The following is a 12305-nucleotide window of genomic DNA, read 5'->3' as shown; positions in this document are numbered from 1 at the left end:
ACCTCTGCCTCCCAGGCTCAAGCAATTCTCCTGCCTCCGCCTCCTGAGGAGCTGGGATTACAGGCGCCTGCCACCACGCCCAGTAATTTTTGTATTTTTAGTAGAGACGGGGTTTCACCATGTTAGCCAGGCTGGTCTTGAACTCCTGACCTCGTGATCTGCCTGTCTTGGCCTCTCAAAGTGCTGGGATTACAGGTGTGAGCCACTGCACCCGGCCAAGCATATGATTTTTAAAAATCGTAGTTTCTCTTTAATGTGTGGGTGTTGAACAACATTTCTTAAACCTTTTTTGAATTGTTTTATTTAGGTCTACCATATTTTCAATTTGTGTTTCATTGAAAACAAAATTCACATATAAGCAGACCCACCCAGTTCAAACCTGCATTGTTCAAAGGTCAACTGTATTTTCCTTTAGCACATTAAAAATGCCATTCTCTTGTCTTCCAGCTTCCTTTGTTACTGATGAGGAGTCAGTCATATTGCATTTCATTTTCTCCTGGCTGTTTCCAAGATTTTCTCTTAATTTCTGCTTTTAAGTAGTTGGACTAAACTTTGACTTAATGTGGGTTTCTTTCTTGGTTATTAATCTATTAAACAAAATAGGTGGAGTTGATATTATTAACCCCAGATGACCTATGAAAAACCTGAACCGTCCAGGTGGGGTGGCTCAGCCTGTAATCCCAGCACTTTGGGAGGTTGGGGCAGGTGAATTGCCTGAGCTCAGGAGTTGATACCAGCCTGGGCAACATGGTGAAACCCTGTCTCTACTAAAAATAAAAAAACACAAAAAATTAGCTGGGTGTGGTGGTGCACGCCCACCCATAATCCCAGCTACTTAGGAGGCTGAGGCAGAAAAATCGCTTGAATCCGGGAGGCAGAGGTTGCAGTAAGCCGAGATTGCACCACTGTACTCCAGCCTGAGTGAGCGAGGGAGACTCTGTCTTGAAACGAAACAAAACAAAAAAATCCCTGAAGCTTATAGAGGTTAATTGATGGCCCCAAAGTCACAAATTTAGGGCAAGACTTGGGCTATAACTATATTTATCCAGTGTAAGGTTTGCTAAGCTTCTTGGAAAGGTAAGTTTTTGCTTTTTCCCCAAATTTGGGAAAGTTCCATCTACTCTTCAAATATAGACTTTTTGTCCCATTCTCTCTCTTCTCCTTCTGGGACTCCAATCACAAATACGTTAGACTGCTTGATGTTGTCCCACTATTTACTGGGGTTCTGCTCATTTTTACCAATATTTTTCTCTCTCTGCTTTTTTTTTTGAGACAAGGTTTCGCTCTGTCACCCCAGTTAGAGTGTAGTGGCATGATCATGACTCACTAGAGGAAAGAAAAAGCACTTTTGGTTACTTCAATTATTACTTAGTTCTTTAACCGGTATTTATCAGGAAATGGGGCTGGTGGTGGTGATTAAAGAATGCAGGACACATATCATGACAATCATAACAATATTCTCTCCCAGAAGCCCCAGAAATAAACATTTTTTCTATTTAGAATAATAATACCAATTCCAATAATAATTCCAATTAATGAATATGTAAGTTCCAGTTTTGGTCTAATGTTCTGCTTTTACTCTAACTTCTAGAGCAAAGATTCTTAACCTCTTGGGCAATAGACTGCTTTGAGAATCTGAAGAAAGCTCGTCCTTCTTCTGAAGAAACACAGACATATGCATATTTTGGTAGTTCATCTTAGGTGGGGTCCTTGGCCCTGCTGAAGTTCATCCGCTGAACCCAAGTTAACAATCTGTTGATTAAATAGGTTTACTAACCATCCTGGTTTGCATAGACCAAGGAGTTTCCCAGGGTGCAGAACTTTCAGTGCTAAAACCAAGAGAGTCCGCAATAAATCAGGATGAGTTTGTTACCCTAGAACTAAACACTCTTTAAATTCCATTCCAGTCCTGACATGATCTAGAACTCTGACCTGTGCAGCAAGAGCCGGTCAAAATGTAATTGCCTGGGTTCCAGCTCTAGTTCCGGGCGGATCCCCTGGCAGCTTAATTGGAAGATGGCTGGCTCTGGGTTATCATTGATGCAGCAGACAATGCTGTCTTCAAAGACACCAACGGAAGTAGGGTAGGCCCATACGGTTAATATCTGATGGAAGGAAAAGTCAAAAGAAAGTACATTTACACCAAGGATGCCAAGGCCTCAAATTTCCCAAGAAAGCCTTGTCCTGGTGACTTCTGTCCATATGACCGTACCTGCTTCTCATTGGGTTTCAGGACCATGGTGTTGGGTTCCAGGAAGTATGTGTTTGCTTTGACATCGTTCTGAAAACAGAAGGATGCCTCCACCACCATTAAGGAAGTGTTCAGGATTGTTAGCGTCTCCATGTTGCCTGGGAATAAGGATGACTTGTACCTGGGGATGAACAAGAATGGGGCTAAGGGTATGAAGACTGAATGAGAATGCAGGTGGAAAAGAAGGCTGTGACATGAAAGGCAATTCAGAGGGACAGTGTGGCTGCATGGAGGCAGTGGCATGGTGGCTAAAAACATGAGGTTTGTAGTTGTGCAGACTTGCCTTGGAGAATAAATGCTACACTGTGACTTGACTCCCTCAAGCCTTGGTCTCCTTATCTCTAAAACGGGGTGATAACACCACTTAGAATTGCTGAATAGGAAGTGAGATCACACATCTAAAGCTCTCAGGACAGCTGTGCATAGCAAATGCCCAATGAATGTTAGCTATGATTATTGCAAAGAATTCTGAGAAATACGTAAATCTATCCTTCCACCTGCTTATGTCCCTGAGAGAGATGATCACTTGAGTAACTTTTTTTTGGTTTTGTTTTGTTTTTGAGAGGGAGTTTCGTTCTTGTTGCCCAAGATGGAGTGCAGTGGCACCATCTCAGCTCACTGCAACCTCCGCCTCCTGGATTCAAGCAATTCTCCTGCTTCAGCCTCCCAAGTAGCTAGTATTACAGGTGCACGCCACCATGCCCAGCTAATTTTTTGTATTTTTAGTAGAAACGAGGTTTCATCATGTTAGCCAGGCTGGTCTCGAACTCCTGACCTCAGATGATCCGCCTGCCTGGGCCTCCCAAAGTGCTGGGATTACAGTCATGAGCCACCGTGCCTGGCCTCACTTGAGTAATTTTTTATTTCACATCTGTTTTACAGATGACCTCATTCACCTCCTTCTCTCAAACCCTCAGAGAATGTTACTGTTCTGACATGAATTCATTTGGCCTTGTTCCCTGTTAGGAGGCAGTTTCTGTTCCTTTGTACCTTAAGGAGAGATCTTTAGAGTTGAGCACTGTGGGCATTGAGGTAGACTCAGTTAATAGTAACTGAGCGAAACAAACCAGAAGGCCCAAGGGAAAAAGGGGCACATCCTCAGAGGTCACAGCACAGGCTAGGAAAGCAGAATAACCTGAAGAAGGTTTTAGACAGGCCACGATGGAGGATGAAAGGAGAGAGAATGACAGAGACCAAATGAGAGTCAGAGAAACAGAGAACTCTCCATGTGAATATTTGCCAAAGGGGCACGGCCTTCTCAACCACTAATCACTTCCATCCGGCACTGTGCTAAGGGCTCCATGTGCGTTACCCAGTTCAGTCCTCATGAATCTGTTGCTTTCCCATTTTGCAGATGAGGACACTGAGGCTTAGCACGGTTTAAAAGAATAAGTGAACAGGCTTGGCACAGTGGCTCACGCCTGTAATCTCAGCACTCCGAGAGGCTGAGGTGGGCAGATTGCTTGAGCTCAGGAGTTCGAGACCAGCGTGGGCAACATGGCGAAACCCCATCTCTACAAAAATTAGCCAGGTGTGGTAGCACATACCTGTAGTCCCAGCTACTGGGGAGGCAGAGGTGGGAGGATTGCTTGAGCCTGGGAGCTCAAGGCTGCAGTGAGCCGAGATTGCACCACTGCATTCCAGCCTGGGTGACAGAGTAAGACCCTACCTCAAAAAAAAAAAAAAAAAAAAAAAAGAAAGAAAAAAGACAAGAAAAGAAAAAGAACAAGTGAATAATACCCAGTTGTACTAGAACTTGTTTTGGCTAACCATAGTCACTGTCCTCCCAGATCAGTGTCATCTGGCCCCACATCCTGGTTAATTCCAGTGCTGCCCCAAACACGTACCTCTTTGAATAACCATCGTTTCCCTGACTCCCACTCCCAGACTGTTCTGTACCTCATATCCATCAACCTGACCATACTTTTCCCTCCTAAGCCCTCCTGTTGGGCTTTGAAGATCCTCTCCAGCATCAGCAAATTACCTTTACCTTCACTTTTTAATCCAGCGTCTCAGGGAATAAAGTGGAGGTAATTAGGGAATGGAGGACAAAGATGGCCCATGAGCTGCACCGAGAAAGCCAAGAAATTAACACCCTCTACTTAGCACACGAAATGTTGTGTTGAGTAAAGTCACGGTGGAGACCTTGGTTCCAGTTTTGGTTTCATTCCCTGCCTATATGGTAAGAAATTTGTATATAACTGAAAAAACGAGTATCGCTGAGAATGTCTGATCATCAATCTCACCTATGGGTCCCCAATTCTGCCTAAAAATTTTAGTCTGTTTCTCTAACACACTCCCTCTCCTACTTTCCACAAAAACTGTTTTTCATACCCCCTCTATTTCCTCAAGATTTTAAACTTCCTCCACTGCCCTCACTTGCAAGGGATGACCACACAACACTTGTCAAGGAGAAAAAGACATGATTGCGTAGAAGCCTCCTCACCCTTCCAATCAAATTGTAAACCTACCTTCTGCGATGCCATCTCGCCTTTCTCCCCGCTGGCATGCAGTGACAGGCCCTCTTCCAGGCACAAGCCAGCCTCCCCACATCCCACTGTGCTGTCTCAGGGAACTATGCCATTGACGGCCCTTCCTGACTCCTGAAATTCCAACCTCTTCCTTCCATTTCCTCTCCGCATGCAAGCATCATAAGAACAACATCGCACAAACAGCCTGACCTGTGCTCCAGGCTTTCCTCCCATCTCCCTTCACAGCCAAGCTTCTCCAAAGTTATCTTTCATCTGACTTCTCACTTCACTTTGCCTGGGTACAGGACTCTTGCTAAGGCCCCTAGTGACCTCCATGTTGTTGAACCCTGTGGACATCTGTGCCCTCATCTTTCTGTCCTCTCTGCAGCATTCACTGTAGCAACCATGTCCTCTTCTCATGGCTCCATGATACTGGTCTTTTTGGCTTCCCCAATAGCGCTGGCCTCTTTCTCACCTCCTGGCTCCTCCTTTTGCACATATTGTAGTTATTTAGGACTCCTTTTCTTCTTACCTGTATGGTCCTCTCTCAGGCAATCTCATCTATGTCTGTGGCTTTTGTTGCCTTGAAGAGTGACCTCTCCTTTGAGAACCGAAGCTGTATAACCTATTCTCTGCTTCATGTGACTACAGAAATATCTTCCTAGCCTCTTAAACCAAACATAAGCCAAAGCGAACCCTTGATCCTACGCTGATCAAGCCTGAAGTCTCTCCTAGGCTTTCCCACATGGGAAAATGGCACCCTCATTCCTCTGGGTGTCCAGCAGGGAGTTGGGACACAAGAACCCAGTTCTCCTGATTTGTGGTTGGGGCTAAAAGAGGCAGCATTAGTAAAAGTCACATCTATATACATAGGAATCCTACTTATACTGTTCATGAGCCCAACCCAGGAGTCTGAAATCTGCTTTAAAATAATGGAACACTTACTTATCTCTTGATTTTCCACAAAGCAGTGGCCCGAAGTAGTATGTCTCCGTGCTCATAACATACTTCTTAAAGATGATCTCATTTGCCTTCATGTCTATCTTCCGCTGAGGAAATACCACTCTGAACACAGGAGAGGAAGAGGTGAGGAGAGGCTGCCCGAACAGAAGTTCAGTGCTGCCACGTGATGTTTACATAAACTCAATATTCCCTGCTCAACACAGGGTCCAGGCGTCTGGAGACAGAGTGACTCTTCTTTGTCCCAGCTCCTTCCCACCACCAGAGAAGACAGTATGATGTGAACTTGAAAAAAAGACTCCCCAGTGGTGTCTTCCATAATGAGGAGTGGTGACAGAGCTGAGTCAGACATTCCGTCCCAGCGCACCCCGCTGAAAACATTCCTGAGAATCCCTATGGAAAACTAGTTCTGGGAGATATGAATTAGCTTCTGAGTCCCTTGGTCTAATGTGGCCAGTTGCTCAGCCAGGTGCTTTGCTGTGTAGGAGCTGCACAGTGGTGTTCAGTAGCTTGGAAAAAGTTCGCCCATGCAGAGTCACACATGGTTTCTACACTACAGGATAGAACTGCTTTAAATTTGCTTAATAGTTAAATAAGCAAACTAATTTGCCAAAGGAAGGCTTTTTTCCTCCCCCTTTGCACCTATGATCATTCTCTTTATTGCAGTCTGGGAATCCTGGTAGTATCATGTCCTCCCTGTGGCTCTTAGTCAACAATCAAGACATGGAAGCTGATACGACAAGAGGGGCTGGGGTGCTGCCCCAGCTCCACGTTATGGTAAGAACCACCTTGTTCAAAGTGCCACAGAGGAAAACGAAAACACATCTGTCAACCTTTTCTTTTAAAATGAAACACACTTACTTCGGGTCTTGGCAAATGTATGGGTAAGTGCAGATGCCTCGGCAATAGAGCTGGTACTGGCAGCAAGTTCCTAGGATCTCAAAGTTAAAAGTTTGGTCAAAGTTTCCGAACTCATCAGAAGAGAAGTGCACCTGCAACGTTACCTCGCCATTGGCTGGCACGATCCACCGGAAGTGATTCAGTCTGCAAATGACCACACAGGTTTGTAAAGTGAGAGGCTCCCCTCTGGCCAAGAGAAGACAGGAGAGCTGCCTGGAAGTCCTGTCCTGTTGGGGTAGGCATGGTGGCCCCTGGAGCCCCACAGGCAGGACAGCTCTGTTCCCTTCCAGTGCTGTGACAGCCACACCCTCAATGTGGGCTCTGGCCCACATTCCCCTCCTTGGGTTGCTGGGAGGCCCACCTGGTGAATTTCTCTTGGGAGTGCTGCCCGTTGAAGTTGTTCAGGTCTGTATCTGACAGCTGGGAAATGGTTCCTGCTGGTTCTCCAGAAATGACTTTCCTGTTTAAGGCCACGCGACGCTTGTCTTTCTGAGTCTCGACAACTTGGTCCATCTTTTCTTTCACTTTCTGTTTGCCCCCCTTAGATGAGCTGGTCTGCTCCTCTTGAGCCTTAATTAAAAATGAGCACGAGGTCTTAAATATTCACTTTTTGAACACACAAACAGAAGGCAGAGATGGCTACATGTCTGTCATCTCGGGAGATGGTGCTGCAGGGTCAGGAAGCCTAGAGCAGGGCAGGGTCTAGTCTTGGGTAGTGACAAGAGCAGTGCATTCCTTGGCTCCCTACTCCCTCAGACGGAGGATGAAGATGAAACCTTAGAGAAAGCTTGAAGCTGGAGGGTGTGTGTGGAACTCAAGTCTTAGCTCCTGGCAATACCTACCATGGCCAGCGGGGCTTGTAGCCTTTTTGGCACCACTAAGCCAGTTATCCCCATCTGCTTGCTGTCTAATTCCTAATACTTTGTGGGCCTATACCCCTCACCACCAGCTCTCTCTCCTTCTCTTTATTCTTAGAATTATACGTGAATAGAAAATCTGACTGTTTTGGGAGAGGCAGAGAAAAACATGTGTTTAATCTGCTGTGTTTAATAAGTTCCCATTTTTCTAGTGGTATTTTCATGTTTCCTGATCAAAAAAATGTTTTGCCTTTAATTTATTTATCATTTCCACCGTTTTTTAAAAAAGAAAACTTTAAGAGTTGAAGGCCTAGTACAGTAATAACTAGTTTTAACAGTTGCCACTTTTTCTCCTGAGCCATTTGCAGACATGATGACTCTGCCTCTAAATACACCTCCTCAAGAAAGGACCTTCTCCTGCAATCCTGCACACTACTATCATCACACCTAAGAAAAGGAACAATAATTCCACACCATTGTTCTGGCACACAGTCTGCATTAAAATTCTCCTGTTTGTCTCAGGCATGTCTTTTTTTTTTTTTGAGACGGAGTCTCGCTCCATGGCCCAGGCTGGAGTGCAGTGGTGTGATCTCGGCTCACTGCAAGCTCCGCCTCCTGGATTCATGCCATTCTCCTGCCTCAGCCTCCCGAGTAGCTGGGACTACAGGCGCCTGCCACCACGCCTGGCTAATTTTCGATATTTTTAGTAGAGACGGGGTTTCACCATGTTAGCCAGGATGGTCTCGATTTCCTGACCTTGTGATCTGCCTGCCTCGGCCTCCCGAAGTGCTGGGATTACAGGCGTGAGCCACCGTGCCTGGTCTCAGGCATGTCTTTTATAGACATTTTTTCCCAAATAAGCATCTAATCAAAGTTCCTATATTGTGTTTTGGTGTTATGTTTATTTTTTATTTTTTATTATTTTTCTATCTTTCTATAGGTGATTGGGGGTACAGGTGGTGTTTGGTTACATAAGTTTCATGAGATTTTGGTGCACCCATCACCCGAGCAGTATACACTGCACCCTATTTGTAGTCTTTTATCCCTTGCCCCCTTCCCATTCTTCCCCCCAAGTCCCCAAAGTCCATTGTATCATTCTTATGCCTTTGCGTTCCCATAGCTTAGTTCCCACATATCAGTGAGAACATATGATGTTTGACATTCCTGAGTTACTTCACTTAGAATAATAGTCTCCAATCTCATCCAGGTAGCTGTGAATGCCATTAATTCATTCCTTTTTATGGCTGAGTAGTATTCCATTGTATATATATACCACAGTTTCTTTATCCACTCATTGATTGATGGGCATTTGGGATGGTTCCACGATTTGGCAATTGTGAATTGTGCTGCTATAAACATGCATGTGCAAGTATCTTTTTTGTATAATATCTTCTTTTCCTCTGGGTAGATAACGCAGTAGTCAGATTGCTGGATCAAATGGTAGTTCTACTTTTAGTTCTTTAAGGAATCTCCACACTGTTTTCCATAGTGGTTGCACTAGTTTACATTCCCATCAGCAGTGTAGAAGGGTGTTTCTTGATGCACTGGATCCATGCCAACAGCTACTGTTTTTTTATTTTTTCATTATGGTCATTCTTGCAGGAGTAAGGTGGTATCACACTGTGGTTTTGATTTGTATTTCCCTGATCATTAATGATGTTGAGCATCTTTTCATATGTTTATTGGCCATTTTCATATCTTCTTTTATGAATTGTCTACTCATGTCCTTAGCCCACTTTTTGATGGGATTGTTTGTTGTTTTCTTGCTGATTTGTTTGAGCTCATTGTAGATTCTGGATATTAGTCCTTTGTCAGATGTACAGATTGCGAAGATTTTCTCTCACTCTGTAAATTGTCTGTTTACTCTGCTGACTGTTCCCTTTGCTGTGCAAAAGCTCTTTAGTTTAATTAAGTTCCAGCTACTTATCTTTATTTTTATTGCATTTGCTTTTGGGTTCTTGGTCATGAAATCCTTGCCTAAGCCAATGTCTAGAAGGGTTTTTCCAATGGTATCTTCTAGACTTTTTATAGTTTCAGGTCTTGGATTTAAGAGATTTAAATCCTTAATCCATCTTGAGTTGATTTTTGTATAAGGTGAGAGATGAGGATCCAGTTTCATTCTCCTACATGTGGCTAGCCAATCACCCCAGCACTATTTGTTGAAAAGGATGTCCTTTCCCCACTTTTTTTTTTTTTTTTTTTGCTTTGTCGAAGACCAGTTCGCTTTAAGTATTTGGGTTTATTTCTGGGTTCTCTATTCTGTTCCATTGGTCTATGTGCCTATTTCTATATCAGTAACATGCTGTTTTGGTGACTATAGCCTTATAGTATAGTTTGAAATCAGGTAGTGTGATGCCTCCAGATTTGTTCTTTTTGCTTAGTCTTGCTTTGGTTATGTGGGTTCTTTTATGGTTCCATATGAATTTTATAATTTTTTCCTAATTCTGTGAAGAATGATGGTGGTATTTTGATGGAAACTGCGTTGAATTTGTAGATTGCTTTTGGCAGTATGGTCATTTTCACAATATTGATTCTACCCATCCATGAGTATGAGATGTGTTTCCATTTGCATCATCTATGATTTCTTTTAGCAGTGTTTTGTAGCTTTCCTTGCAGAGGTCTTTCACCTCCTTGGTTAGGTATATTCCTAAGTATTTTATTTGTTTTTTTGCAGCTATTGTAAAAGACGATGAGTTCTTAATTTGGCTCTCTGCTTGTTCATTGTTGGTGTATAGAAGAGCTACTGATTTGTGTACATTAATTTTGTATCCAGAAACTTTACTGAATTCTTTTGTCAGTTCTAGGAGCTTTCTAGAGGAGTCTTTAGGGTTTTCAAAGTAAATGATCATGTCATCAGCAAACAGTGATGGCTGGACTTTCTCTTTGCCCATTTGGATACCCTTTATTTCTCTCTCTTGTCTGATTGCTCTGGCAAGGACTTCCAGTACAATGTTGAAGAGGAGTGATGAGAGTGGGCATCCTTGTCTTGTTCCAGTTCTTGGAGGGAACATTTTCAACTTTTCCCCATTCAGTATTATGTTGGCTGTGGGTTTGTCATAGATGGCTTTTTTTACACTGAGGTGTGTTCCTTGTGTGCCGATTTTGCTGAGAGTTTTAATTATAAAAGGATGCTGGATTTTGTTGAAAGCTTTTTCTGCATCTACTGAGATGATCATATGATTTTTTTTTTTAATTCTGTTAATGTGGTATATCACATTTATTGACTTGCATATGTTAAACCATCCCTGAATCCCTGGTGTGAAAGCCACTTGATCATTGTGGATTAACTTTTTGATACGTTGTTGGATTTGATTAGCTAAATATTAAGGATTTTGGTTAGCTAAATGTTAAGGATCTTAGCATCTATGTTCATCAGGGATATCGGCCTGCAGTTTTCTTTTTTTGGTTGTGTCCTTTCCTGGTTTTGGTATTAGGGTGGTGCTGGTTTCGTAGAATGAATTAGGGAGGGTTCCCTCTTTCTCTGTCTTGTGGAATAGTGTCAATAGGATGGGTATCAATTCTTCTTTGAATGTCCGGTAGAATTCTGCTGTGAATCTGTCTGGTCCTGGACATTTGTTGTTGGTAAATTTTAAATTACCAATTCAATCTCACTGCTTGTTATTGGTCTGTTCAGGGTATCTAGTTCTTCCTGATTTAAGCTAGGAGGGTTGTATTTTTCCAGGAGTTTATCCATCTCTTCTAGGTTTTCTAGTTTGTGAGTGTAAAGGTGTTCATAGTAGCCTTGAATGATCTTTTGTATTTCTGTGGTGTCAGTTGTCATATCTCCTGTTTTGTATCTTATTGAGGTTATTTGGATTTTTCTCTCTTCTTTTCTTAGTTAATCTTGCTAATGGTCTATCAATTTTATTTATCTTTTTAAAGAACCAGCTTTTTGTTTCACTTATCTTTAGTATTGCTTTTTTGTTTGTTTGTTTCAATTTCATTTAGTTCTGCTCTGATCTTGGTTATTTTCTTTATTCTGCTGGGTTTGGGTTTGATTTGTTCTTGTTTCTCTAGTTCCTTGAGGTGTGACATTAGACTGTCAGTTTGTGCTCTTTCAGTCTTTGTGATGTAGGTATTTAGCGCTATGAACTTTCCTCTTAGCATCACCTTTGCTGTATCCCAGAGATTTTGATAGGTTGTGTCACTATTGTCGTTCAGTTCTATGAATTTTTAAATTTCCATCTTATTTTTGTTTTTGATCCAGTGATCATTTGGGAGTAGGTTATTTAATTTTCATGTATTTGCATGGTTTTGAAGGTTCCTTTTGGAGTTGATTTCCCATTTTATTCCACTGTGGTCTGCAAGAGTGCTTGATATAATTCCAATTTTCTTAAATTTATTGAGGCTCATTTTGTGGCCTATCATATGGTCCATCTTGGAGAAAGTTCCATGAACTGTTGAGTAGCATGTGTATTCTGTGGCTGTTAGATGGAATGTTCTGTATATATCTGTTAAGTCCATTTGTTCCAAGGTATAGTTTAAATTCATTGTTTCTTTGTTGACTTTCTGTCTTGATGACCTGTCTCGTGCTGTCAGTGGAGTACTGAATTCCCCCACTATTAATGTGTTGCTGTCTATCTCATTTCTTAGGTCTATTAGTAATTGTTTTATAAATATGGGAGCTCCAGTGTTAGGTGCACATATGTTTAGGATTGTGGTATTTTTCTGGTTGGACAGGGCCTTTTACCATTATATAATGCCCCCTTTGTCTTTTTAAACTGCTGTTGCTTTAAAGTTTGTTTTGTCTGATATAAAAATAGTTGTTCCTGCTCTCTTTTGGTGTTCATTTGCATGAAATGCCTTTTTTCCACCCTTTTACTTTAAGTTTATGTGAGTCCTTATATGTTAGGTGAGTCTCTTGAA

General features: G+C 42.4%; 1 protein-coding gene across 12 annotated transcripts in view; it reads right to left on the bottom strand.

The window, feature by feature from the left end:
* LOC105491299 (HYDIN axonemal central pair apparatus protein) overlaps positions 1-12305 on the bottom strand; it is a 468775-nt gene that overhangs the window by 92991 nt on the left and 363479 nt on the right. For all 12 annotated transcript variants that reach the window (XM_024795897.2, XM_011757559.2, XM_024795901.2 and 9 more), the window contains 5 exons: positions 6944-7152; positions 6544-6726; positions 5668-5787; positions 2213-2372; positions 1933-2105 (listed from right to left, as the gene is read on the bottom strand). In XM_024795897.2, the coding sequence (XP_024651665.2) occupies positions 1933-2105; positions 2213-2372; positions 5668-5787; positions 6544-6726; positions 6944-7152 (845 nt within the window). The remainder of the gene's footprint in view (positions 1-1932; positions 2106-2212; positions 2373-5667; positions 5788-6543; positions 6727-6943; positions 7153-12305) is intronic.

The sequence above is a fragment of the Macaca nemestrina genome, chromosome 18, assembly GCF_043159975.1.
Source record: "Macaca nemestrina isolate mMacNem1 chromosome 18, mMacNem.hap1, whole genome shotgun sequence".
Taxonomy (NCBI): Eukaryota; Metazoa; Chordata; class Mammalia; order Primates; family Cercopithecidae; genus Macaca; species Macaca nemestrina.
The sequence above is the reverse complement of the archived record's forward strand: the minus strand, read 5'-3'. Positions and strand labels throughout refer to the sequence as shown.